Raw genomic sequence first — 27570 nt, 5'->3', positions numbered from 1 at the left:
GGATTCCTGCAGGATTCCCCAGTGTTCCCCCACTCCCTTAGCTGGACAAAACTTCCAAGAGTGTGTGGCTTTCCCCTCCTGCCTCACCGCCCCTCCTTCTCAGGATTATTCAGGAAACAGCTCTAACTTAGCTGTAAATTTGCTTTCACCTATTCTATAGCACCCACCTAAATAATAAGAGAAGGGTGAATATTTAAAGTTTTTTTTTGTAGAAATAATCAACACCTCTTCCTTTAGGAAGAAGATGGACTGCGGATGAGGAAGGTACCCCAGACAAACAGCCCAATATCTCCTTCTGCAGCTGCTGTCAAGGACGAAGGGCTCAGCTCCAGACTACTTGCTTTGGTGGTTTTGTTCTTTGTCTTTGGTGTAATTATAGGAAAAATAGCCTTGTAGAGGCAGCATGCTGGAAATTGTAAATTGGTTTGATGGTTCTGCCATATCATTGGATTAAATTTATTCATAACAATGTTTAAAAAAAAAATTAATGTATGACATCTCACAGGTCTTGCCTTTAAATTACCCCTGCACAAATACTATGTAACATAATCTAGAAAGTTCAAAATGTATGGTGAGGGAATGAATGAAAGAGAATATGCTTCAATGATGAAGGGGGGAGAAAATCCTGATTTAACACTACAATGGAATATTGTATATGTCATTTTAAACATTCTTAGACCCTGGTACATGTTGCTGGATTACCTCTTTTTAAAAAAAAAAAAGAAAAAAAAAAGAAAAACTAGAAAAACCTCTTCCTCCACTGCTGGAGCTGGCCCTAGGGATGTTTGGAGCTGGGTTAGGCAGGAGGTGTTGATAACTTCTGTAAAATACGTTAATCCACCATTCTGCTCATGAATTTAACAGTTTCTGTCAGTGTCTTCAACTCTGTGCAAGTTACCAATTTCTTGGCACTTAAATGAGGAGTGAGAAGCTGCAAAGACTTCTCTGTGGCAACACTGAGGGAGCTGGGCAGCACCCAGGGGCTCGTTCAGAATAAAGGTCAATGCCTTGTTCTCACCAAGGGACCAAGCTACATTGCTGTTGGTTCATTTAGTTGAATTAAAATGTTATTCAGAGATGTTTAATGCATATTTGACTTATTTAATGTATTTCATCTCATGTTTCCTTATTATCACAAAATTGACTTAATTCTTTGTGGTATGAAAAGGCACCTGTTCAAAGCCAGTGACAAGAACTAAAACTTTGCTGCTGTAGTGGTGCAAGATTCTTCTGCCTCCTGGTGTTTTGGGCACTACACAATTGTTGGGAGTTTTGATCATCTGAGTATTGGAGAAACAGTGGTCAGGAAACTGTTTTTGTATGTAAATAAGTCTATTTAGGGGAGAAACAAAAATATCAGTAGTAAACTAGTCCTATGCCGTAAAAAGACCAATCTTGTTTGACTATGTAGCATCTTAAAAAAAAAAAAAAAAAGAAAGAAAGAAAAGAAGAATTAAATAAATCCCCCAAATTAATGTTTCCTTTGTTACTTTTGTCCTGTTCTCACAGTTTTAGAGGTGGGAAGGAAACAATGTTCTCTTGTCAGCTTTGTTCATGGCATAAGGAAACTTGCAGTCTGATTTCAGGGTGAATTTCTTCTTTTCCAGACTAATTTTAATATCAAACCAAACCATCCCATCGTGAGCCTGACGCACAAAAGTTGTTCAGAGTAACCATGCTGAGGTACAAGGTAACATCCCACTTTCCAGGTTAGTTGGGTTCAGGAGTTCAGACACTTGACAGCACTTTTAGAACAAGGTGATTTTGTTTCTAAGCTTCCTTTTACCACAAGGTGTATAAACAAACTCAGTATATTTTAACATGATGGATTCAGTAGATTAAAGTCTTTAAGCAGGTAAATTCACATCTATTCTTAAATGCTAGATCCAAAAACATCCAGTGGCAAAATTTGTTGTAGCATACTACAAGATGAAGCCGAGTCTTTTACAAATGACTTCTGTCATTCCTTCCCTGCTCCTGGGATTCTGTGAGAGCTGTGGGGGCTGCAGCCTGTCTGCTGCACTCCTTGACCTTTGTGTTGTCCCACTTGTGTCTCAAGGGCTTCCTCCTCTGCAAGTGCAAATAAGGGAAATTTTATGTAAGGCTTAATCAGAAAAATGGGTGGGGAAAAATCGTGTAATTGGTGAGTTCAGCATATGAACGTGGTTCTGGAATTTCTAGGGGAGTCAATAGAAAGGAGAGGTGTATTTTTAGCATTTTAAAGTGCTGGTGCCTTGTCTGCTCAGAGAGAAGGGACAGAGCCACTGCAGCCTGGCTGCAAAGGGCAGGGCAGGTGGGAGATGAGCTGGAAAGGACAAAGCAAGGGACTTTATGGGACAAACTGGGCAGAATTAATTCAGAAGAAGATATTGCCTGGGCAGTAGAAGCTGAAGAAAACTTTCTAATGAAGCATTCTTGTCAGAAAGACAAGGCTGTGAGTGATACTGCAAAATTAATTTTCATGGCTTTGAAGAATATATTTGAGAAAACCTTTGCTAAAGGGAGACTGAGATATGAAGTAGATTTTTTTTAATGGCTGTAAATATCTTGTTCTCTTATCAGAATTTCTGATTCACTTTAAAAACACTAAGAATTTTTTGAGTCTTTTGTTCTGCTTAAAAACAGCCAATAAAGGGTGGTTAAAAAAAAAAATCACTTGTCTGCAGGATAAAGGGAGGAGGTTTAAACTGGTCTCCTGTGAGGATATCTGGAGTAATGTTCAGGCAGGTTTTACACCCAGTGTAAGCTACCACAGCTGCTTTTGCTGGCCCAGGGCAAAGCCAACAGCAGCTCTGTCCTCCCCCAGTGCTCAGCAGGGACTTCTTGGTGACCTGTGCCAGCCTGGAACTGTAAATCGTTCATGAGCAAAGTTGTTCCTGGTGTTTGCGCTCCGGGATCATGAAGAGGTCCCAGAAAACCTCTTCATTCTTTTCCAGGCCCTTCAAACACTGAGCAAGGAGACCAGGAGAGGATTTTAGTGTTGGTAACATCTGTAACCTGCAGCTGGGCTGACCCCCACCATCAGTCCTAAACAAGACTCTTAAATTAACTGTGTGTATTTTGGAATTTAACAAAATCCTGAGGTTTTCCCTCACCATTTTTGACAAAAGCCTGAACACAGTAGCCCTGAATTGTCTGGGTAATGCTTTGCTTTGCTGAGCTTAAAATAAAGTCACTGATCAAGGGAATTTTCACTCCCTGTTTGACCAAACCCTTCTTTCATAGGCAGTAGAGAGAAATCTTAAGGATTTTCTTTTCTTCCACAGTTCTAAAAGGCCAGTTTGTAGATAGAGTGCAAATATAGATCAGATGGATATTCTAAAGCCACGTGGCTCTTTTTGTAAGTTGTTCCTTTAATGGCAACAGAAGAGCAAATGTTCTCATGAAGTATTCACAGAAAGTGAATTATTCTGAAGGACATTGTATATCTTAGGAAGTTGTGCACAAAATGTAGAGTTTCTAAATAAGATAATTGTCTGGGGTCCTTACACAACATCAGATATTAGAAACCTGTGATTGATTCATGGTAGTAGAAATCAAGTTACTGCTAATCTAATTATTGTCCTTGCTGTTATTTTAAGATGACCACTTGCACATTTATTGTTGATTTTTGTAACACCCCGTAGAGGCTGCTTGGTGCACTCTGGGAGAATTTGGGATAAACAGATACCTGAAATATCTTGAAGCCTAGTGCTGGGAAAGGAATAGAAAATGGTTTCTTCTATTTTTATGTAGTTCTCCACATCTTAAAGCAAATACTCAGTGCATGAATGATCATAATTGTTGTTGTGCATTGGCAGTTGTCAGCTGGGAATGCACAGCTGGAACAGCTGCATGTGCAAGCCAGGACCAGCTCAGGTTACTGGGGAGTAGCCTGGGGGCTGAAGAGCAAGATCATGTCATGTTATGTTGAGGGGGATTGATGTACCATAATGTCATTTTCTAAAAATACAGGATTGTAAAGCTCAATGGTGGTGTTACTTTTTCCTCCTGAAATGCTGTTAGTGGGGTAAAGTTGGAACTTCACTTTGCGATTCACTAGAATTTCTTTTCATCAATAAACTATGAAGGGTTTGTATCTGCTGCACATGTGAACTTGCAATTCTTGTCAGCAATTTTACATTGTGGTATGCACAAGGAATGGATCATTTATGTCTTGGCATACTTGATGTTGCACTGCCCAGTGGAAGAAAACTGTCATCCCTTTTCTTCAGAAAATTGCACTTCTGTCTCTTCAGTGAAATGTCCTTAATTTTCAGGCACAGTAGTGGCTTCACTGTAGTGCTCTTAAGTTTGAAACTATATTTCTCTTGCCCTATGTGATGTCCCGAAATTCCACATCCTGAGTTCTGTTTTCTATATAAAGTAAGTGAGGAAAAAAGTGCCACCAAAAATCCCTCTGTTTGAAATTAAAGCCCCTGTAAAAAAAACACTCTGAAGCTCCTGTTTGTTGTGGCTGGGTCACAGCTGCACTGGTGCTGCACTGGTGCTGCACAGAGCCTGGAGAGCCACTGTGCCATGGTTTGGGAATGGGGAGGTATCCCTGGCCCAAGTCCTCATTTGAGCAAGTTGAGAAGTGGCAGGTGATGAGTGAAATTCAGTTTATGTGTTTGGGATTTTGAGAAGATCAGCTTCACAGAACAGAGTAATTGTGTTTCCACTGCTCAAATCTGCTGAACTATAAAAGTTGGTTGATTAATGGGTTGGGGTTTTTTACTGAATAAATGAAGACTATTTTTAAAATAACACAAGTGAGAGCCAGCTAGGAATCTTGCACGTGGTACTCCAGTGAGCACGCACCTGCACGCTTGCTGAGTGACTGTGTGCCTGTCACTCTGCCATTTCCTGTGGCTTCAGTTCCTGTTCAAGAACTAATTTCACATTTGTACTTGAAGAGTAGAACTTCAAAACCTTTACTGAACTTCCACATAGATCTCTTTGCCTCCCAGTCCAGGCCTGAGTTTGTCCTGAAGCCTCTGCAGAGTGAAAAGTACAAAAGGGACGCGGGGTCTGTGAGCACAGAAATGAGGCTGCTTTTCCTTGGAGTAAACTTGAACTTTGGATCTTTCCTCCTGTGATCTGTCATTAGAAAATGGCCTTTTCCAGAGAGGAAAACAAAAGAAGTTAAGAAAACAAATGAATTAAGAAGAATTAATTGAAGCTGTGTATTACAAGTTGACATTATACATCTGGCATTTCTGTTTATGTTTCTGCATTGGTACATTTCATTCTGATTTAATAAGTTCCTAATTTTGTGGGATTTTTTTTCAAGATTCTGAAGTGCCTATGAAGAACAGCCCATAGTAAAGTATTGTTCCCAGTTTAGCTGTACTTCATTTTTTTAATCAAATCTTTTTCTTTAGTGGATAAACTCACAAGATTAGAAAAGCCTCTTGAACTCCCTCATGTTTAGTTTGGCAAATGTCCCACATACAATTACCCACAGAGAGCTACTTTTAAAAGCCCGTTATTGGGGCTGTACAAAGTCAAGCACTCAGGAGGTAGGAAATGGCAGAACCAGGTTTGTGCTCTATGAGTTTGGGGAGTACATTGCAGTGTCTGATCATTTCAGTGATCAAAAATTGAGCTGACACTGCTCAGAAATTGTCCAAAACTGCCCAGCCTTATGAGCCTGGACTTGGAGAACCCCAATTTCTCTTAAGTTACATATAAATAGGTTTTTAAAAGTTGAACTTCCAGCGTGGCACTGTGGTGTTGGGTGTAACCCATGTGTGTGCTGGGGGAATTCTTTGTGTTCTGTGTGTGGATCCCCGTTCTTGACCTGAGCTCCTGGCATGGTGGGGAGGAACTCAGAGCTGAAGCAGCAATTTCTGTTTCCACATTTCACTGGGAGGCCACACACAAGTGTGATTGGAGCCAGGAATCTCTGCCTCGGTGAGAGCCCAGAGGAGCATTTCTGTGGGGGCTGGAGGCTCTGTTGCCCAATCTCCCTCCTGCTCTGCTCTGCCTGAGCTGTCAGATCTCACTCCATTCCCTCCCTCAGCGCTTTGGTCCAGGCCAAGTCATCCTTGTTCCTTCCCTGCTCCTTGGCAGGGAAAGCCTTGTTCAGCCGAGCATCTTTCAATGGCTTTTCTTCCCTGCTGCCTGTTTTCCATCTGGGTCTCTTTCTTCCATCACCCTTCCAGGCTTGCTCTTCCCTCCTGCCTGTCCCAGGGCTGCCTGGGCTGCCTGGCAGGGCTCTGCCTTGGCATGGAGATCTGAGTGCTCCTGGATGCTTTTCCCCATCCCACACAGCCACTCACCTCCTGCTTCCTCTTTGTTTTCTCATCCTCTTCACTCTTCATGTGTTTGGAGCAGCAAGCCTTGTCACCCATGTCCTTTCTGTCTCCTGCTTCCTCCTGCTGTTCCAGTGCAGTGGATTTATTTAGTGTGGGACAGACTTTTAGATTCCATGTGGATTGTTTCTCAAACAAAGCAGTAGCACAATGCTGTTTTTTTGTTTCATTTTATCTGGGAAATCTAGAATGCATAAATTTGAACAGGGAGTCATGAAGGTGGTTAATTGGAAAAATAAGTTGCTGTTAATTGAGCTGTGTGTCAGACCCAGGACTTTTTGTCTGGCAGACTTGGCTCACACATTAAATTTCTGCACCTGCTAAAGAAGCAGAAAATTGGAAAGGCAGCTTGTCTGAGGAGATCGTGATATTAAAGAAGGTACCGAAGGCTCAGTCACAGTGCAGGAAGCCAGAAAATTGTTTAAGAGACTTGGAAAATTAGTTTATTTTTGCTTTTTGGAGTGGTTAAAAAATAATTAATCTTTTAAAAAATTATTCTAAGAGAAGTGAACATGGAAGAGTTTACTAAGATACATGTGCCTGTTACCATCAACTTCCAGCACACACTGGCTTGGGTTTTCTACACAGGGACAGTAAAAACGTATTTATTTGTTTTGTGGTAGAAAGGAATTCAGTAGTCAGGATTAAAGCTCCTGGTCTGTATCCTAGACCTGCTTTTCTGAAGCAGTGTTAGACATGAAGGATGAAATTATTTGGTTTATCTTGTTTATGCCAGATAAAGATAAATGAATGTCAGAAATGAGGTTGGGATCCTGATTGCAGTGGAGCTCAGAAAAACAGCCATGTGAGCTGCTAATAAATGTAATTGGTGCTTCAAAAGGGCATAGCTGAGTGAATTTCATATCAGATCTGGGAGTGGGGAGGAAATTAGATGAAAAACTGAAGTAGAATTGACAGTTTTCTAACTGAAAGGTATTAAATGGCCAAAAACACAATAATTTTGCAATTGAGAAGGGGGACAACTTTGGCTAACTGCCCATCCTACTTCAGTGATGAAATGAGGGGAAAAACTAGATGGAAAGTAATACAAAACAAATCAGAAAAAGGGAAGCAGACAGCAATCCATTCAAAATGGGAGTTAGGAAATGTAGAAAATAAAGCACAACCCAGAGCAAAAGCAAAATGTGGGTTGGGGTGCTTGGAGAGGGTGATGAGGAGCTGAAGTTCAGAGGAAATATGCAATAGAATAAGAACTGTTAAGGAATAGATGCAGGAGGTAAAATCTAAGGATGATGTAAGAGAGGTGGAAATGTGATGTCATTCCTTAGCAATGCTCAGGATTAAAAATTAACAGTTTTTAATTCAGGAGGCCCAGAAACCTTGATCAGTGTTTGCAAAGGAGTCTGGGGCAATGTCTGAGCTGCTGCCGGGGGTGGACAGTGGGTCAGGACAGTGGGACACCCTGGAAAGGGCTGGAAAAGGAGATGGATGTTCCTGACAGGGCTTGTTTTAAATCCTCTCATTCAGTATTTGGGGTTTCAGTTCTCTTTGGGATCAGAGTGAGCTGGGTCTGTCAGGGCCCTGCAGAGCTCTGTTCCCTGACAATCACACACGGCTGCAGCTCAAAGAGAACCACCATGAAATGGGGATGCCCAAAGAAGGGTTCTGCAGGTACCTGGCAGATTCAGTGGTTCCAGATCACTGAGGAGCACATAGACAAAATCACTGCTGATAAAACGTTACAGAACTATCCATAGCCAGGACCAGAATGAATAACAGCTCCATGTACATTCCCAGTGCAGTCCCAGGGTAAAAGCCTAATGAATACGAATGTGTTCTTGTTTTTAATTACTGTTAGCTGTAAGTGATTATCCTTCTTTATGTCTCAGCTGGGAGAGTTGGGAATTTTGGATGCAATTTGGATATTTACATTCTACAAGAGAAGCTGAGTAATTGGAATGGATGCAAAAAATATGATTCAGAAATTACTGGTGGAGTGTGAAAATGCCTTAGAGAGGGTGAGAGAAAGCTCAGTTGGCTGAGTTTTTCTACCAGAACTGAGACTGTCTTGATTCCAGTGCACTAGTACCTTCACAGGCAGAAAATACTGCACACTGCAGCTCTCTGATCTTAAAAAGCAACACAAGAATCACCAACTGTCAGTCAAAGCCAGGCAAATTCGAATTGGAAAAAGGCACAAATTCTTAAGAGAGAATAACTGTGTAATTTAGGAATGTGTCTTCAAAAACTGTGAACAGAACAATAAAAGTTATGATATTTATGCAAATAGCTCTTCTGTGGGTTTTTTTCCTCTCAGAGGTGTACTTGGAGGGGGGAAGAGGACAAGGAGGCTCCTGATGGGGTTTCACAGGGCAGTTCAGCCAGCAGAGCAGTGGGGCACTGGTGCTGCTGGAGCCAGTGGTGCCTGAGCTGCTGCAGGGCAGAGGCTTCCCAAGGGCTCCTTGCTAACATTGCATAAGTGTGTGATGGTGTTTCACATCACATTAATCCCATCCCCACCTGGAAAGGATCTGTGGCCTTGTAAGATCTTTTACACCCTGCAGGACCTGGGCACTTGTTAAGTTTAATCCATTTCTGTGCCATGTAAAGAAGTATCTGCTCACGACTCGGGTTCATGGGGGTAAATGTAGGGCAGGAATTGCCTTGTCCCTCTTCCAGCCATGCTCCAAAGGCAGCACAAGGCTGTTCCCTGTTCCTGTCATGGGCATATGTGTCCTGCAGAACAGGAACCTGTGCTGATGGAGCCACAGGAGCCTTTCCCTGGGCTGTGCTGAGCACAGTGATGGCAAACTCCTGAAGGAAAAGCTCTGCCAGTGTGTGGCCCAGGACTGGCCCCACTCCACAGTGTCCTAATGGGAACATCCCCAAGGAGACACCACCTCCTCTGAGATCACTTCAGTTGCCCTTGGATCTCCATGCACCAGCAGGTACCAAAGCACAACCAACAAGACTGGAAATAAGATTTTCCTGCTGAAGTCTCCAGGGATTAGGGAGGGAACCCAAGGCCAGGCAGCCAAGCCTGGCCCTTTTGTGTATCACATAGAGCTGTTTATGTGCATGACTAATGTTGGGTCATGCCTGGAACATGTGAACATGCTGACAACATTCATGTCACAACTGTAATGCATTTAATAAGCATCTCATTTGAATTATTAATGTACAGATCCCCCCGAAGTATTTTTGTGTTATAAACCCCATAATTTATCTAAGTACAAGCTGCAAGTTTGTAAATACAGCATTAAGAAGGTGGCTATTGCATAGCTGCTTTAACAAAATATCTTTTGTGGGTAAGATATATAGGCTTATTTGGAGAGGATTTATTTAGCTGCTGGAGAAGGGCTTCTCGAGGAAGTTATATGATGCTTAGCTGCAGCAGACAGGGAATATAATTTCATCGTTTGTCCTGCTTGTCAGTAGGAATCAGTTTGACCTGACTGTGCTGTCTGATCTGAGCATCTCTTCAGCTCATTGTTCACCAGAGGCAGATTTATAAAACATCTGTACAGGAATGAGGCTGGAAGTGACACTTTGAGAGGAGAGCTGGAATAACAACTGCTGTGCCAGTAGCTGAAAAGGAGGCAGTGGAAATACATGGCTTGAGAAGGTTGGTGAGGGATCTTTCCCTTCCCTGGGCACATGGTGACAGTGCCTGTGCCAGGTATGGCAGCAGTGACACGGGGACACTGCTGATGGCTCAGCCAGGCCAGCACAGCATGGGAGAGCTGGGGTAACACAGCAGGGATGCAGTGGCTTGGAGCTGTTGTGCTCAGAAGTGTTTTCCAGCTGCTGTAATCTATGCCCAGGGTCGGGTGGAAAAGTTGAGCCCTCTGTGAGGGCTGTTCTGGGCATCTCCAAGTGTTTGTGTGTCCCTGTGTGTGACATACACAGGCAAAGTGCAGAAAATATCTGTAAACTGCAAGAGGCATGTGAACCGTGCCCTTCTCAAGAACACTTGCTGACTGTTTATTGCTGACTGACTCTGCAGATTAAATTTGCATGAACAGCAAAAAGGAGTGTGATGGGAGGGAACTTAACCTCAGAGAAACTCGGCAGCCAACACTTTGGATGTTTGAATTACATCTGAATCAAGCTCTTGATTAAATCTTAGCAATGTCAAAAGCTCAAAGCAGCAATTTTAATTGATGTCACTTTTTCCCCCCTCATGCTGCTAAATTATCTGTTGCAATGTGCAGTGCATCCGTGTCAGTACATTAAATTTGCACGCAAAGAGGAGAGATTAGGCAATAAAGCCACAGGACAAACAGTGTGGAGTCAGGCATATCTCCTTGGCTTCGTTCACTATTGGGTGTTTTAAAAAAGTGTTTCCAAATCTGGGTAAAACTGATTCCAGATGTGCTCATTTCAAGGATATAAAAATCACGCTAGCACCAAGATTTATCTGAATTCTGCACTGTACCTGAAGAGATAACTAGTCCCATCTTACAAACAGAAGTGCTATAAACAATAAAAAGGCCACAGGCAAAGGTTTTAGTGCTTCGATCCCGTTAGCATCCTTTCTTCCCACGTATTTCAGACTGATGTAGTTGGAGAATTCCTCTGAGGCTGCAGCACACTGGACCAGGGGGGCCTGGTAGGACGTGGGGCGCTTGTCGGGGCTGTCGGGGCTGGAGCCGTCCGTGGGCCGCTCCCCGATGTAGAGGAGGCTGCGCTCCTGCGTGTCCTGCTCGGTTTTGAACAGCTCGTACTCGGTGTGGGGCAGCTTGATGCCCAGAGCCAAGCATCCGTTCGTGGGTGTTATATCCTGCTCCACGCCGGCGCTCCAGGAGCCCGCCAGCCCGCAGCTTCCCGCTGCCGAGGAGTTGAGCATCACCACCGTCACCTGGTCCATCGGCGTCACCCGAGCCTGGGTGACTTTGAACGCCAGCTCGGTGCCACCCCGCACCTTGGAGGAGGGGATGCCCTGGCTGTAGTGCCCGGAGGCGTAGATGGTGAAGGTGGGCTGCCTGCAGAGCGGGTCGGAGTAGTGGTAGTAGTGCCCTTCCCAGGTGTGGTTGTTGCCGTGGAATGTGAAGTACCTGGTGAGGAAGAGCACGGCCGGGCGGACCTCGCAGTGGGTGCTGACCCAGCTGCCGCTGAGCTGCATGGGCAGCGCGGCTCGGGCGGGCAGCACCGGCGGGTGGTGCTCATCGGCCCTGGAGATGATGGCACACGCCGGGCAAGGGTGCACGTGGTGCTGCAGGAGACAGAAAAGAACAGTTCTGCCAACTGGGAAGCAAAAACACAAAAAAAACCCACCAAAACATTCTAGACTGTTTCAAAAGCCGCGGCTCCCCTCGCCCACAGCAGGGTGCGAACTGCGGGAGCTTGGCAGAGGCTGCCGAGCGGATTAAGGGGATAAAGCGCTGCCCTGCTCTTTGCTATTCTGGTAGCCAAGGACAGCGGGCTGTGCCCCGCGGGGTCAGCCCGGGAGGAGCCCGGGGCAAGGGCAGAGCCGGGACGGGGAGCGCTCCCCCGGGACTGCCGCGGTGTTCCCCGTCCGTTTGCCAGGGCGAGCTGGGGGAGGATGGAGGCGCTGGGCGGTGCCAGAACAGAACGACGCCGCGGATTTTGGGAATGAAGGAGGATGTGACATGCGGCCGTGGGGAGTTCCTGGAGCTGCAGCATCTCCAGGACAGCCCAAGGTGTTCTGCCTCCCCCTCGGCCCCGTGTTCCACGTGCAGGGATGCGGGGGAGGACCGGGATAAGCCGGGAGGGGAGGGAGGGGGACGCGGGGCTTTCCCAGCAGCAGAACGGGAGAAGGAAAGGACTCTGCAGAAGGAGGCCCTGACCTTCGCTTCCCCGCCGGTGCAGAGCTCTGAGTCAAACCAGCCCTGCCCCTGATCCGCTGCCAGCAGGGGTTTTGTGTAGCTTGGAAATTTTTCTTGTACTTCATATATCACAACTGATTTATTTTTAAATAAGCAGGGTTGGAACATTATATAATTTTCTAGAACATGAGCTAATCTTTACTGAACTGTCATAGGCAAGAAGGTTAAATAACTCAGTAGTTAACTGTAGGGTGGGTAATTTACATGCAAGTTGATTGGAGTCTACTGTAATTTAGTCATTTTCAGCTTGCTTTACTGCTACTGTCACAGTAATGAGTGCTGACAGTACACAGTACATTATGGCTAAATAATCCCAGAAGTTGGCAAATATATATGCTCTCCTTAGGCAGGAAATTCTTTGATAATGAAAGGTAATTTGGGGAGAATGGGTTTCTTTAAAACAGATATAAATTTAAGGGGAAAAGAGTGATATTTTCAAAAATAGAGTTAAAAATAATTCCTGACATAGCTGTGTAACTCAACAGCACAGGCAAATGGATTTCAGTTCACAGAAAATTAAAAAAAAATTTTAAAAAGAAAAATCCTGTGCCCAATAAAATTATCACTATGGACATGGAGCCAAAACCCTTACTTGCTTAAACCAGTCGTGTGAAGTTATTTCTAATGTTTGGCAGCTTCTAATTACGGCCAAGTGGTGACATCATGTGCGGGTCCATTGGAGAGCTGTTGGCTGATTAATTACAGGGCTGTATTCGGAGAGTGAATTTCAGTATCTTTAGGTTTGGTTTTAAATTAACTTTTTAAAGTGTTTATGTTTACCATCTGGTTTTGCTCATATATATGGTTTTGGCCCAAGATAATACAGATTTAACCAATTTGAGAATGTTACTTTTGAGAGGGATAGGGGTGTTTTTCTGTGTTTTTTGAAGTTCATTTGGTGTAGTTTGAGGTGTGGGGAAATGCTGCCCCAAAATAATTTTTCTTTCATTTATTTCCCTTCTATCTGGCAAAGTTCAGAGAGGTTTCTTCATGCCATCTCACTGCTCTACCATTTCTAATTTGATCAGCTTCAATTTGGATGGAAAGCTGCTTTCCTGGGAATAAACCAAATTGCTAAAACCCAAAATAAAATAGAACAAAAGCCAACCAAAGTCTGCTGCTCAATTTTACATATGTCAAAATGGAAGTCTGATTTCTGTGTAATAACATTATTGTACTGTGGGCAAGTTCCTGTGCTACTGTCATTGCAGCAAGGGCTGAAGAGTTAACGGCAGATCCCTTGCTCCCCTCAGCCTGGAGCACACCCCAAGAGCAAGGAGAGGGCAGGCAGATGAAGGGCAGAGCAGACGAAGGGCAGAGCAGACAGGCTCTAACAATGTGCAGCCTGAAGCCCTCGCTGACTTTGGTGCGGGAAACAAGGAAACTGCATTTCCTCGGAAAACACAGCCAAACACAAGCTGGCAGCTCCAGGCCCATGTCAGTGCAGGCTTGTGTCCATGCTGGTTTTGCTGAGCTTCCACCCATCCTGTTCTCTCAGGAAGGCAGAGGGTGAAGCCCACATGCTCCGGGATCCCACCCCTGCAGCCCCGCACCACCTCACCCGCGTGTCCTCGGGACTGTGGGGCCCAAGTGCTGCAAGGTGCTGCTGGAACAGCCAGGGAACGGCTGGCAAAGCCCTGGTGCAGGGAGGGGACTGTGCAAAGGCCTCATCCTTACCAGGGCGCTCTGCAGGGGTCGCTGGTAGCCGGTGGGGCGGTAGTGCAGCCTCTCCCCCCAGTCCGTGTGGATGTCCCCCAGGTACAGCTCCTCCACCAGCCGGCTCCCGCTCTGCTGTGGCTGCAGCAGGGGCTGGAAGTGCCTCTCCACGCGCACCAGGCTCAGCTCGTGCATGGCGAAGCCCAGCGCCGCCGTGCAGTCGCTCTCCGTCTTGGCGCTCAGCACCTCGTACAGGGCTCCGGGAGCCCAGGAGCGCCCCGGGGGCAGGAACCCGCGGCAGCCCTCGCCAGAGGTCTGGTTGATCCAGGAGGCCACCTCCCGCATGGCCTTCTGGCTGTGGAACACGATGCCCACTTTGTGCAGGTGGTAGTCGGCCTCGGTGGCCCCGCGGGTGATCCAGGAGGCCTGGCGCAGCCGGAGCTTGCCCTTGATGACCAGCGAGTAGGAGGGCTCGCGGCAGGACGGGTCCCAGTAGTAGAACTGGAGGGCCTTGAAGAGCCGGTTGGTGTAGAAGAGGTAGGATCGGGTCAGGAACTCGGGTCCCGGCCGCACCTCACACCTGCGGGGAGAGCAGCGCTGAGCCACGGCAGAACGGGAGAAATCCCTCCCAGGGCAGCCGGGGTGTGGGCGAGGGGCGAGCAGAGGTGGAATAATCTTCCTGGGTGAGAGCCTCCCACACACGGTGTCCACCCTTGGGTGGCTTTACAGTCTGGGCATCTGCTACTAAAACCTGAGAGTGATGGGCAGAGAGACCTTACACTTCAGGCATGTTCGTGGGAGGAGTGCAGAGGGCAGCAGGAATCAAGGCTGCTCTGCCCGTTCGAGCTGCACCCGATGGGAAGGTGGCAGGAGGTTCTAGGGACAGCCGGGGGTCCCAGCCTTCCTCCAGATGGGATTGAGGGCTTGGGGAAGGGGAGAAGAAAACTCTCTTCTTGTTGCCTGACAGGTTGCTGTACCGGGGGCAGGAGCTGCGCTGAGGGGCTGGGGCCTTTAGGGGTCCATTCGGAGATCCTCTGGGGTCTGGGGATGGTTCCCAGTGGATGGGGGTGCCTTCCCAGTAGAACGAGGTGGCTTACCCGGGGCATTAAGGGCGCGTTCCAGGAATCTGGGGTGCTTTGAGATGGATATTCCTTCCCAGGGTATGGGGTGTCTTCCCCATGGTTTTAGGGGCGCATTGTCAGGGGTTTGGGGCATGTTCCCAGAGTATTGGGGTGCCTTCTGGGGATTTGGGGCGCATTCCCGGACTCTGGGGGTGCCTTCCCCGGGCTCAGGGGGTGCCTTACCCAGAACCTGGGGGTGCCTTACCCAGTTCTGGGGGTGCCTTACCCGGTTCTGTGGGTGCCTTACCCGTTTCTGGGGGTGCCTTACCCGGCTCTGGGGGTGCCTTACCCGGCTCTGGGGGTGCCTTACCCGGTTCTGTGGGTGCCTTACCCGGTTCTGGGGGTGCCTTACCGGGCTCTGGGGCTGCTTTACCCGGCTCTGGGGGTGCCTTACCCGGTGGAGACCCAGCGCCCCTCCAGGCGGGGCGGCAGCCGCGCGGCGATCCCGGCGCTGTCCTGCAGGTGGCGCAGCTGCTGGCGGCAGGGCGGCTCCGCGGCCGCGCAGACTGCGGACACGGGGGGAGCGCAATCAATGACCCCCGAACAATCAATAACCCCCGAACAATCAATGACCCCCGCACAATCAATGACCCCCGAACAATCAATGGCCCCCGCACAATCAATGACCCCCGGCGGGCTCGCTCAGCACCAATCCCTCAGCTAAGGACACAGGGGGTTTTATTTCTCTCAGGTTTTCCGACTTGAGTTTCATCTGAATCCAAATGGTTTTTAGATGAGATCCTCAAATCAAACCGACTGCCCTTTGTTCGTGTTCTTCCCCTCTCATGCTATTGTTGGGGCAGGGGCTGGAAGGGGAATTACAGCATGGGAACGCTGGCCTCGCCTGTCGCCCGCCATAAGGACAGTAATTCTGTCACTTACCTCATTTCCCATAACAACGGATGTTATTGGCTTAGGGAATGTGTGAACACTCAGCTAAATCCTGAAGACCTTTGCGTGCACGCACACATATGTACATATATTCCTATACATTATTCACTCCTTGCTTAAGCACTCTGTGGCACTCATTGCAGGCTTGCTTCTCTAAGAAACTTGGGATTTCCCTTCTCATGGCACCATGGAATGAGCTCTCAGTGAAGCTCCTCCCGAACCCCCACTGATTCTCGGTGGTATAGCGGACCCTGGTGCCTATAGAGCTCAGCCCAGACAGGGCTTTATGAGCCCAGATGGAGTTTGTTTGCTGCAGCTGTACTTTGCATTTTACCCAGGAGTGTGCTGGACATTTTGAAGCCAACTTTTATTCCCTCCATAGGACGCAGGTTGCTTTCCAGCCTGCCTATCAGCTGGAGCAAAAGATCCAATATCTATGTGTCACCTTCCCACAGAATGAGGATATGAAAGGTTTGCACACCCCATGCCTCAGCCAAGGAGATGAACACACAGAGTCACAATATACAAACTCTGCACCAAGTAAAGTGGAAATTTGGTAATTAAATGTCTGCTGTGCAAGTCAGAGGCTCCTGGAGAGGGAACCCACTAAATCCCCTCTAAAAGGAGAGGGATTCCCATTCAATAATTTCAGAATTTTATCTGATGGACAAATTCAGCCACTTCACTATGGTGCTGCCATTTGTGAAGGTTTTACAGGTCACTTGAAAAATATTTGTGTAGACTTAAGCACACAAAGCCTGAACTACCACAAAAGGAATAAACATTTGGAAAGGGAAGCCCCCAGTGAAGCAGGAGAGCAGTACCCAAAGGCCAGGGAAACCAGCCTTGCATTTTCTGGTACCTCCCCCTGCTCTGGAGTGCATGAAACAGCTGGAAAGACACATTATTAGAGTTCTGCTCTTTTGGGAGCAGGCTCACAACTGCACTGCTCTTACCATCCTTAAGGGCTGGATGAGGTGAGCAGGCACAGCCAACCCCTTCACAACTGCTTGCACTCGTGCTTCCTAAAGTGCAGTTCCTGTGATTCTTCATGTGAAAATGGGAAAATATGGGATGACAAAACCCACTGCTATTAGTTAAACCTCTAATTTGGCAGCTGCAGCATGTGTGAGGCCGCCCCATGGGTGCCTATTTAGGAGAGCCATTAGGAGCTGGGGATCTGTATCCTCATCCCAGCTGTGCCATGGCTGTGCTCTGTGGTCCTGTGTGCTCCCTACTCCCAGGGCTTTTTTTTAAACTCACACTCAGAATATGCCAAGATTCATTTGACTGCCCTAAGAGACCTAAATACTGGAGAGTCATCAGAACAAGGGCAGTCCAAACTGAACCACACTTCAAACAAACACAAAATTATTATCCTAGAGAATACGGTAAACTAAAAAATAACTGTATTTTTATTAGAGGTAATAATGGACATAAGGGTCGAATTTCCTCTTGCCCATAACCACAGAAAGACTCTAGAGGTATCAGTGCAGTCTATAGATACATAGAATGCAGCTATAAAAGATACACAATATAACCCAGTCAACTCACAAACTGAGCTCTGCGTGTGTTTATTGCAGCAGAAGCTTCAATATCTCACTGAACCCTTCGTGCTACTCTTGGCAGAAACACTAATAGTCTACATTGTTTGGGAGCAAAGACACTTTGGCAATGCAAGCACTGCATTTTGACACATTCAAAACAAAAGGGATTTTTTATAATCAGGATCAAACTTCATGGGGAAAGGAGAAAAAAAAAAAGAAAAAAACCCTCCAGAATGTAAATATTTGACATGATGGGAATTCCTAGGGATTTTGTCTTACTTAATTGTGCACAAGGCTCCAAGCTGGATGCATCCTCAAACCAAAAGCTATTGGCTTGTGTCCAAAATTTGTGGCTGCTTTTTTCTCTCTAAAATACTTCAGCCCCACCAGATCCAAACATCCTTTCAAGCTGGAAAAGTTTAGTCCCAGACGTAAAATCTGTAGTTAGAGCACCTCTCTATTCCAAGAGCAGCATAAAGTGGCTGTCACTCATATGTCACTCTGTTACTCAGCCCCTGGTAAAGAGCATCAGAGCAGCTCCTCTTTCTTAAGAGAGACACAAATTAACTGCTCTATAGAGTGCTCAGGCAGGAGGAAGGAATTATTCACAATTCATCTTCAAGACAAAAATCCTCATTCATAGGAAAACCTAAAAAAATGCCTGTGATCTCTCCCCCTTGCTCGCTCTGCCGTCCGTCTGTATCGATTAACCACAAACATTTCCAGAGAGCTCCCCAGCACAGCACTTAGACAAAACAGGGGCTTTTCCCAGATTTCCAGTGCATTCTGCATCCCAAAGAGCAGCCCAAAGCCTCGGAGCAAGGGGCTGCACGAGCACTCAGGCAGGCAGGAGTGGCAGAGCCACCAGCACAAACCAGACCAAGCCTTGAGCAAACAGCAGCAGCTGCTGACCAGCCATTCCAACCCTCACTTGTATAAACTACTTTCAGGAAAATCAGATCCATGGCATCAAATGATAAAAAGGGCAGAACTGGAAAGTCTCAATTTCTTCTCACAGTAAATTGTTGGTAAAATTAAGGTGGAAGATTTTGAGGCAATGGCCAAGCCTGGAAGTGAGAGCCTTGTGCTACACATGAGCTGTGTGCTCCAGATGCAGAGCCACTTCTCACTTCTAAAGGAAAAAACCATCAACCAAGAGAGAAATGCTGTCATATTCCTCCTTGGAAACAAATCTTGTTTGTGCTCCCCCAAGCAGATTGACTCTGGAAAAAAGCAAAGTTGAGTCACACATCTGCTTCTTCACAAATGGAGGAGAAAATGCATAGATTACAGTTTGCAACAAATTAGTTACTGTGGATCAGCTCTTCTCCAGAGCTAGATGTTTAATCTGTTACATGTTATTGCCTCCTATGGCCAGATTTTATCATTCCCATTTATAATTCTAATGTTTCAGTTAGTCACCCATTCACAGGGATAAGATCAGGGCCTGAAGTCACGGAGCATTACACATTTCTTCATTTAGAGATGACATAAAACCTTTGATATTTTCTGAGGAATGTTCAGACTGGAAAGAAATGGGTGATAAGAAATGTATCAATGTATTTTGCATAAGTGAATTACACTCTTCCACACAGACTTCATTAACACAGCAAAACAGTGTTTCTTTAGCATTTTTCTCTCCTGAGAGAACACAGAATGGGTTTTGGGTTAGCCACTAAAGGAATAAGCATTCTGTTAGAAGCAAACAAAATGGTCATATTTAACAAATCAATTTTTCTTGCATTTGTGTGGAGATTAAGTTAGTGGTGCCTTTAATTCACTCAGAAAAAGGCATTCCCAAGAGAATAGCTCTGTGGGAAGAGATAAATTTTATAATATAATATTACAAAGTTATAAATTTAAATATAACCCAATGGGGATTAAAAACTCTATCAGAGCAGAACCTTGCATTTTGCCTATATGCAAATTGAACACATTCAGGACAGGACTTAAGCACACGCTTAAGTCTAATTGGTTGCAGTGAAACTTAAGCATGTGCTTGAAATTAAGCCAGTGCATGAGCATTTTTCCTGATTAGTAATGCCTCCCTGAGCTGAAGCCAGAATGTGGTCAAGTGGTTGAGGGACGATGCCAGTGCTTTCACTGGAGCACTGTTTGGTTTCTGGAAAAGTATTTCTATTATTCATCCCTTCTCTTATTTTTTCTGTAAAATGGGTATGTTTGCATTTAGCTGTTTCACCAGTCTGGTGCTCAGTTCATGATATTCATAAAATCCTTTGAATTCATTAAATGTTTCTCAGTTGTGCCCTCAGGGCTGCCACAGTAACTATTACCCACAAACTATCATTGCAGAGCATCACCCTGAGTTTCCTCTTCACAGCTGAGCATAATCACACATGAAATCCTGCAGATCCTAAGAGGAAACTCAGCTGACTCAAAAGTCCCAAGTTTGGGATTTTAGAGAAGTTTTCAAAACATACTTTCACCACATACATTTAGCGCAATGGCATACGAGTTTAGACATCCCTTTCTATGGTTTTAGCCTGGCTTTGTTCTAAGCTCTGTCTGCTCTGTCTCATTTCCAATATTAAAATAGTGAAAGGGCTTGTGGTGAGTTGCCTGGGGGTTTTAAAGGCACTAGAGAATAAAATATTTTGCTCTTGGAATCATGGAATCATGTATTTTTCTTGTTAAGTGTCATGTCCAGCAACAGATGACAAGACATATGAGATTGTGGTAGGGAAGGGGTGGAAGGAGAAATACCCCAAAGGTCTTCTTCAGTATAAACTACATTTAAATAAAATGCCTTCTTAAAACTGCCTGTCTGGGTGTTTACCCCAAAGACAACCAAGCCTAACACTGGAAATGGGATTCAAGGGCTTGGTCCCAGTTTTACTGAAGTCTGTAAGTAGGAAAGGTCTCATCAGCACCTTATTCAGAAGATGCCCATCCCCATAAACTGATGGTAACACTCTGTCTGAGAAAAGGAGAAATGGGATAGGGGGAATCACAGAATTATTTGTGTTGGAAAGGACCTTCCAGATAATTATATTCTCAAATGGGGTGAATTAAGCAGGACATGTAAGAGCTGTCACAGAGGCTTGTGGTGAGACACCAAAGCACGAGAGCCAGGTGTGAGTCCACCCTCCCAAGAGCTCTCCTGCAGTTCATGCTCACCAAAACATCACTCTTGGGTTACCCAACAGAGCTCTACTCACAACATCCTTGCTGTCCTGACAGAGACAGGAGCCATTTCACTTCATGTTCCTCCTCTCAGCCCCTGATGTTGCACAGATTCAGACCAGTCTGTGCTTCTTCTACAGCTAAACTGGTCAGTGTCAAAGGATTTACTGGAGAACTGAGCAGCAATTCCATGCAGCCCAATGGCCTCAGCTGGCCCAGCCTCTGTGGTCAGCTCAGGGGTAACCGGCCCTTGGCTCAGAGCCTGTCCTGCTGCCAGCCCTGCACTGGGCAGCCCAGCTAGGGGCAGGAGAGAGAGCAAGAGTGTTGAGAACAGGATCCTGCTGTGAGCCAAAATCTGAGAACTCACAGCATTAACATACCATAACTTGAGTTAAACTCTGATCAGTATTGCCATGTAAGTCTGGCACAGGTAAATATGTAACCAAAACCCAAAAGAAAACAAAGGAAAGAAAGGTGATGTTAGAGCTTTTTTACTTGAGAACTGCTGAAAGTTTGAATTTCAGTTTGGTGAGATAGGTGAGACCACAGTGAGATCTCTAACTCCCTGGGTGCCTAAACAGTGAGAGGCTGGGGAGAGCGCACAGGGGGAAGAATTTTTTTCCAAAACAAAATCAAAACAATTCAGTCCAATGCTGAACAATGGTACCCCAGGGTACCATCATGACTCAGTTAAATTCCAACCAGAATTCGCATTCTTACCAAATGGCAGATTTTACATCTATATTCTTTAATTCAGATGAGCCGGAAACCCAACAGAAAAAAACAGCGCATGGATGTGAAATTAATGCCAAACTGTTGTTTTGAATGTATAGAGCACCCATGCAGGTTTTGGCAGTACCCCTGAACCCCTGCACAGACACTTGATTAGTGGCTATCATGGCCATTTTTAATAGTGATGGCTAAGCATATTTTTTCCTGGAGTGCTTTGAAGAGTAGAACTAGTAATCAGCCATGGCTTGGCTATAAAATGTCAACCTCATTTCAAACGTCTAAATCACTCACATGGACCAAGAGTGCAGAGAGGACCACCCACCACATAATATTAACATAAATACAGCGTTTACCCAAAGCAAAATGAGCAACTGGAACTGGCGGGAATTGAGAGTAGAACAACAAAAAATGATGAGGGGGTGGGAGGGATTGAGTTACAAAGGAAGATTAAAAGAGCAAAGTACATATAGCCTGGCTGAGCAAGATGGATATGATAACAGCCTATAAATATTCACCAAGCACAAACACCAAGGAAAGGAAGGAATTCCTTGCAGTGAATAAAAGGATTCTGTTGGGAGTGAATGAAGAGAGGAAAAACATGTGGCTTGTAAGGCAGAGTGAACTTCTCGAGGCACAATGTAGAAGGCAACGTAAGTCCACTTGCTTGGCAGGATTTGAGGGATTGAGCAAGGCATTAGTTCAGCAGGGAACAACCCGCTCTTGGCAGGGAGCTGGCAGGATAATCTGAGTGGCCTTTCAGTCTCCCACTGCTATGGAGCCGCCCCAGTTCCCTGCTCCCACGGGGGACAGCTGCTCTCCTGTGTAAGCACATTGTTCACTGTCCTGCTCTTCAGAATCCCTGCCTGGCCTCCATGGGACTAGAAATGAGGGCTGGATGCACAAAGGCATTTCAGGACATAGAGACCGGAGCAACTGCAATAGGTACTAAACTGCTGGACACAGCTGGGAATCCCAGCAGGTCCCTGCTATGTCAAGTACTCACTGCTGAAAATCTAAATCCAGGAAATTAGGTTATAAACCCGCTAAAGCAAAAACAATCCTTTTGTTCTCTCTTTATTTAGCACCTAACACAACAGGACTCTTGGAACTGCTACAAGGATACTGTTTATAGTAATAAAAGTAGGATCTAATAGGATCTAATATTCTGAGGCTACTTGGCTCCTGCAAAGCCAAGGATGAGATGGGTATTCAAAAGCAGTCATAGCAGAAAGCATCCTCAAGAAAAAAGCTCTGCAGAAAGGAGGGAAACTGATCCAGAGCCCACACCAGCAATACACACACGTTTAACTTAGAGCCACAAGTGACCACAGAAAAAGGTTACTTGTTCAGCTGGAGCACAGAATTAAAGTTACTTCTAACATGTGTTTTGGGGTCTGGGTGTGGTTTCTAGATAGCCTGAAATTTCAGTCTACTGTTTAGCCTGTCCACATTAGCCAAGATTTGATGTGTTCCAGTTCTCCTAAACTCTGCCGACAGATGCTAAAATCCGAGCTGACATTCAACCTACATGCTGCATAATCAAATAACAGGACTTTTGCTACTCAAAACTAACAAACTCTGGGAGCTTTTCTGCAGCAAAACCTTGCTGTCATTTATATTTTCATCTGTCTTTTCCTGGCAGCCTAACTGGGAAATATGATTTTTTTTTTTCTCTGAAAAGCTTTAAAAATAACATGTCATTGTGTTTTTGTATCAACAGGGGAGAGCCAAGCCATAACTTGCCATGTCCAGCACTTGTGGATTTAGTGAGAGTGTGAACAAGGTGAATCCAATTGTCTCAGTGGGGAGCTTGGGGTATACATTGATCCCAGAGTGCCAGGAGAATGCTGCTTCCAAAGACCACAGTCTTGGAGTTAGACAAGGCCAAAATGTCACACATTTGTCAATGTTTCTTATTAACCCAGGAGAAACCATGGGGGACTTTTTCAGTGCTTGACATACACTCACACCAGCTGTAAGTAGAGGTTGCACCAATCCAAATATCTGTCTAACAGTGCCACAGGAGCTGAGCTTCTCTGCAGCATTCAGTTTCAGCTGAATTCAAACCGTGATGATTCGATAAGCTATTCACTGAAAATGAGAAAACACCACTATGAAAGCCACAATTATCACACCATCACCCTGATAAAACTCAAAAATAATGATGGATTTCAACCCTCTTATCACTTAACACCCTGAAGCTCTGGCATTTCAAATAGATATCAAAGCTTCTTTTCTAAGACAGAAACAGAACTTCTCTAATTTTGCATTTTAAACCATGAGACTTTTTAACTCCTTAAAGAAAAAAAAACCACAGATTGCAGCTTACTAACCCCTTGGATCTTACACAAATTAAAATGGGAAGAGAAGGAGCTGTTCTATGAATCATATTTTCAGTTTCTGGCAGCACTCAGCCTACAAGAGAAGGGTTACACATTGAAATTCTCACGTTCTCACTGTCAGTTTCTTGGGATTATTATATCTGAGATATACCATCTTAAAATCCGTAAGTTTCTCTTCTTTCATACCTCTATCTTCCACAACAAATGAGTAAGAAAATGAAAGCACTTGTGTAAGAGCATTGTATAGGTGCTTCCTAATTTTGAGGTTGATTTTAGCAGTGATTGTATCTCACCCATGAAAGCGTTGTTTTTATAGATGACATATGCTCTGTTGTGGGGAAACACAGGATCCCACTGAAAGCAAAACCTCTTTCCAAACTTTGTTCTGCCAGATGCAGCCTCCCCTAGCATTGGATTCCAGCTTTGGTTTTCTTCACAGCAATTTCTGGCTTTTGAAAATCTCCTTACTCGACAATTTGTGCTTGTGGGGAAAAATATAGAAACCACACAATATTTTTTCCCTTTGTGCTTTTTTTACATGTCAGCCCTGTTTTTATCTATATCCATATACTTTGAAACGTGGCTAACCCTATAATTATTGAAAGAACAAATAGAGTCATATCACACAATCCAGCATAGCACATTAGTTGTTGATTTTTTTGGCATGAGAAATGAAGAATAAAAACCACTAACTTGGTAAAAAAAATTAGCTAAGTAAACATTAACCAAATAAATATTTGAACCAAAGACAATGATGTTGGTTTAGTAGTAAGAACAGACACATTATTGTGTAAATAGACACACATCTCTGTGCTGAGTGTTGTTCTATCACTTATGGGATTCTCTTGCTAACCTCTTAACTGAATGCAACTGGTGATCTTCTCTTACCTCAACACTGTCACTTTCAAACTTAGAAACAAACATTGAAAGCAAGAATAGATTTTTTATGTTAGAACCATGTAGGAGAAGCTACACCTGAAAAATATCAGCAGGGTGTTATTGAAATATACGGACTTTAATGAAAGCTTAGGTAAAACCCAGCAGATCTCTGGGGACATTTCCAGGAATTAGTGATTCTTTTCTGGAGGAGACTCCAAAGTCAGATCCAGTCACCTAACTTAAGTGGTTTTTCAACTAATTATGCACTGGTGTCATGCTCATGCTAATGTTCAGCCTTATGCAAAATGCAGAGTGGCAGTCTTGCTCACAGTGCAGTGAGCAAAGCTTGCTTTGATTTTAATGAATTCTGGGTCTGACTTGGTATTTAAACATTTATTTTGAGGTTCAGTTTCTGTTCTTACTGAAATCAATGGGAATTCTCTCACTGACATTAGATGCAAGAAGCAGAGAGTTTAGGTTTGACTAAGAGAAACTGCATGAGGATTTAAGAAAGAATTATTCTAATTAGACTTGAGTGAGTAAACTTACATAATGCATTATAACAGATCCCTAAGCAGAGTAACTTGAGCTAGTAAGATATTTAGAGGATTCATATTTCTCAGCTGTATTTTGCAAACAACACATAACAAAGATCACACGTAAGGAGAACAGGAAAGTAACTCTACAGAAGTGCCCTGCTCAGAGATTTCTTTCTATAGTCTGGTCCTTTACACTTAATGCAAGTAATGTCCAATAGCTGTCACTACACCATTCTTTTGCCTTGACCACTAAGCCCTGAGCTGGAGAGGCAAGCCAATGTGGTATTTGCTGCCCAAAACCCCAGATGAGTGAATTAAGTGGTAGAAAGAGCAGTAGAAACCAAGTGCCTGGATTTTCAGTGTCCAGACTACACAGGGCCCTCAGGGACATCCTCCCACCCTTCCTTTCACCTGTCCCTTCTGTTCAAGAGTCCCAACCAAGTGTCTCCTCTGCATTTCCTAGGAAAATACTGTCTGAGGATGGAGGAGTCTCCCTCAGACTCTGCTCTTCATCATAAACAGAAATAATTTTGTGTATTTTTCACAGCACAGTTGCCTTTGTTTTCCCATATGGTCTCTTAAGCCAGAACCTTTTCTTCTGAAACTACTCCAAGAACCGTGGGGTTGAAAGATGCCTTTCTGAAAGGGAACTGCAAAGATGCAGCTTGTGCTGCTTCAAGAGTCTGTCTGCACAGCTGGGGCTCAGAGTCACGTCCCTGGAGCAGGAGGCTACTTGTGAGGTTGTCCCTTGCCAGGGCAGGTGCTGGAATCTCCCAGGGACTATTCCCAACTCGAAAATCACCTCTAAGCCCTTCCTGCAGCTAAACTCTGCTCGATACTCTCCGTGCACCACACTCGGGAGAGGAACGAGTTGCGGTGGCAAAGGGGATGCTCGACTGCCTCAGCCCAGCACCTCCCTGGACCGCCAGCCCTTCTGGCATCCTTGCACGGTGCTCACTCGGAAAAGGCTTAAGCGGTTCTGTCCCCGCTCCCTATCCCACAGCTCGGGGGAGCAACCCGGGGCTCCGGGGCGCTCCTCGCCCGTCCCTGTCCCGGCGAGCGGCGGTGGAGCTGCGGAGCGCCCGGCACTACACCGGGAGCGCGGCGGGGAAACCCTGCCCGGGACAGCCGGGCACCGAGGCTGAGGGAAACAAACCCTGCCCGGGACAGCCGGGCAGCGAGGCTGAGGGAAACAAACCCTGCCCGGGACAGCCGGGCACCGAGGCTGTGGGAAACCCTGCCCGGGCCGGGCGGGCACCGAGGCTGAGGGAAACAAACCCTGCCCGGGACAGCCGGGCACCGAGGCTGAGGGAAACAAACCCTGCCCGGGACAGCCGGGCACCGAGGCTGAGGGAAACAAACCCTGCCCGGGCCGGGCGGGCACCGAGGGTGACCCGGGCAGGGAGCGGCGAGCGGGGAGCTCCGGCCGCCAGGTGCCTCTGCCCGGGCCGGGGCACCCCGGGATCCCCGTCCCGGCTCCGGCCCTACCGACACCCGCCGTGCGACTTCTCCTGTCCTCTCGCCCCCTCCTCGCCGCTTCTTTGCACCCTCTTCGCACTGCCCTTGCGTTTTCCTGCATCCTGCTCCCCGGTCCGCTGCGCTCTCCTCGCGCACTTCTTGCACACTCCTGGCTGTCCCTCTGCACTCTCCATAAAGTCAGTCTGGTTGCATTCCAACTCCTCGCACCCTCCTGCCCGCTCCTGCCCCTCCGCTGTGCCCGGATGGGTGAGGGAGGTGACGGGGAGCCTCATGAGAGTACGACCCCGACTCCGCCACCCGCTCGCCCTCCCGTCCTCTCGCCGCGGGACGGCACCGGCCGCCGGTGGCACCTACCTACGAGCAGCCCTGCGAGCCACCAGCACCGGACCATGGTGCCCGCTGTGTGTCCCGGCCAGAGGCGCGATCGCCGCCGGTGCCCGCGGAGCTCAGCGGGGCGCGGCGCCCGGCGGTGCAGCCATGGGCCGCCTCCGGCGCTCCGGTGCCCGCGGCGGCGGCAGCACCCCGGCTTCAGCCCGCAGGCGTCCTGCTGAGCCCGAGCCTTGCGAAGGGATAAAGCGGGGGAGCGAAAAAAGAAAAGTATATATTTTAAAATAAAGCACCGCAGCCCACCCCGCCTTCGCCGCGGAGCGCGTCCCCCCGGCTGCTGATGGCTTTAATGGAGCTTGGCAGCCACAGGTTCCCGCTGCCAGAAGAGGTGGAGACTCCGCCGCCTGCGCCCCACATGCGGCCGCGCACCGCACACGCGGGGGAGGAGGAGGAGGAGAAGGAGGAGGAGAAGGAGAAGGGCAGCCCCGGCCCGGCACCACAGATCGAGGTGGGCGCCCGCCTGGGGACTGGCGCTTCTCCCTCAGGGACCGGCCCCACCTCACCCGACCTGCGGCTGTGGGGCTGCCCTGGAGCCCAGGCCTTGGAGGCTGTTGGGGGGCGCGGCCCAGGTCTGCGCTGTGGGACGCCATGAGGGGATCGTCCCTCTATCCCCATGCATGAGGGGATCGTCCCTCTATCCCCACGCCATGAGGAGATCATCTTGTCATCCCCATTCCATGAGGGGATCATCCCTCTATCCCCACGCCATGAGGGGATCGTCTCGTCATCCCCACACCATGAGGGGAT

At 46.6% G+C, this 27570-nt stretch overlaps 2 protein-coding genes across 3 annotated transcripts in view; one reads left to right on the top strand and one right to left on the bottom strand.

Annotated features, from left to right (window-relative positions):
• The window catches only part of VAPB (VAMP associated protein B and C), a 37637-nt gene extending 29093 nt beyond the window's left edge, over positions 1-8544 (top strand). The window contains exon 6 of one of the 2 annotated variants that reach the window (XM_030288333.4): positions 238-8544. In XM_030288333.4, coding sequence (XP_030144193.1) covers positions 238-396 — 159 coding nt within the window. In that variant the 3' untranslated portion in view covers positions 397-8544. 2 annotated transcript variants of the gene reach the window in all.
• An 839-nt stretch (positions 8545-9383) lies between these two features.
• APCDD1L (APC down-regulated 1 like) lies at positions 9384-27119 on the bottom strand. The gene is made up of 4 exons (XM_030288654.4): positions 26791-27119; positions 15278-15389; positions 13784-14342; positions 9384-11472 (listed from the first exon to the last, which is right to left on the bottom strand). The coding sequence occupies exons 1-4, from the start codon at positions 26825-26827 to the stop codon at positions 10708-10710; spliced, it is 1473 nt and encodes a 490-aa protein (XP_030144514.4). The 5' UTR covers positions 26828-27119; the 3' UTR covers positions 9384-10707.
• Between the last annotated feature and the right edge of the window lie 451 nt (positions 27120-27570).

Source organism: Taeniopygia guttata, chromosome 20, assembly GCF_048771995.1.
Source record: "Taeniopygia guttata chromosome 20, bTaeGut7.mat, whole genome shotgun sequence".
NCBI lineage: Eukaryota > Metazoa > Chordata > Aves > Passeriformes > Estrildidae > Taeniopygia > Taeniopygia guttata.
Note: the sequence above shows the minus strand (reverse complement) of the source record. Positions and strands in the feature narration are given on the sequence as shown.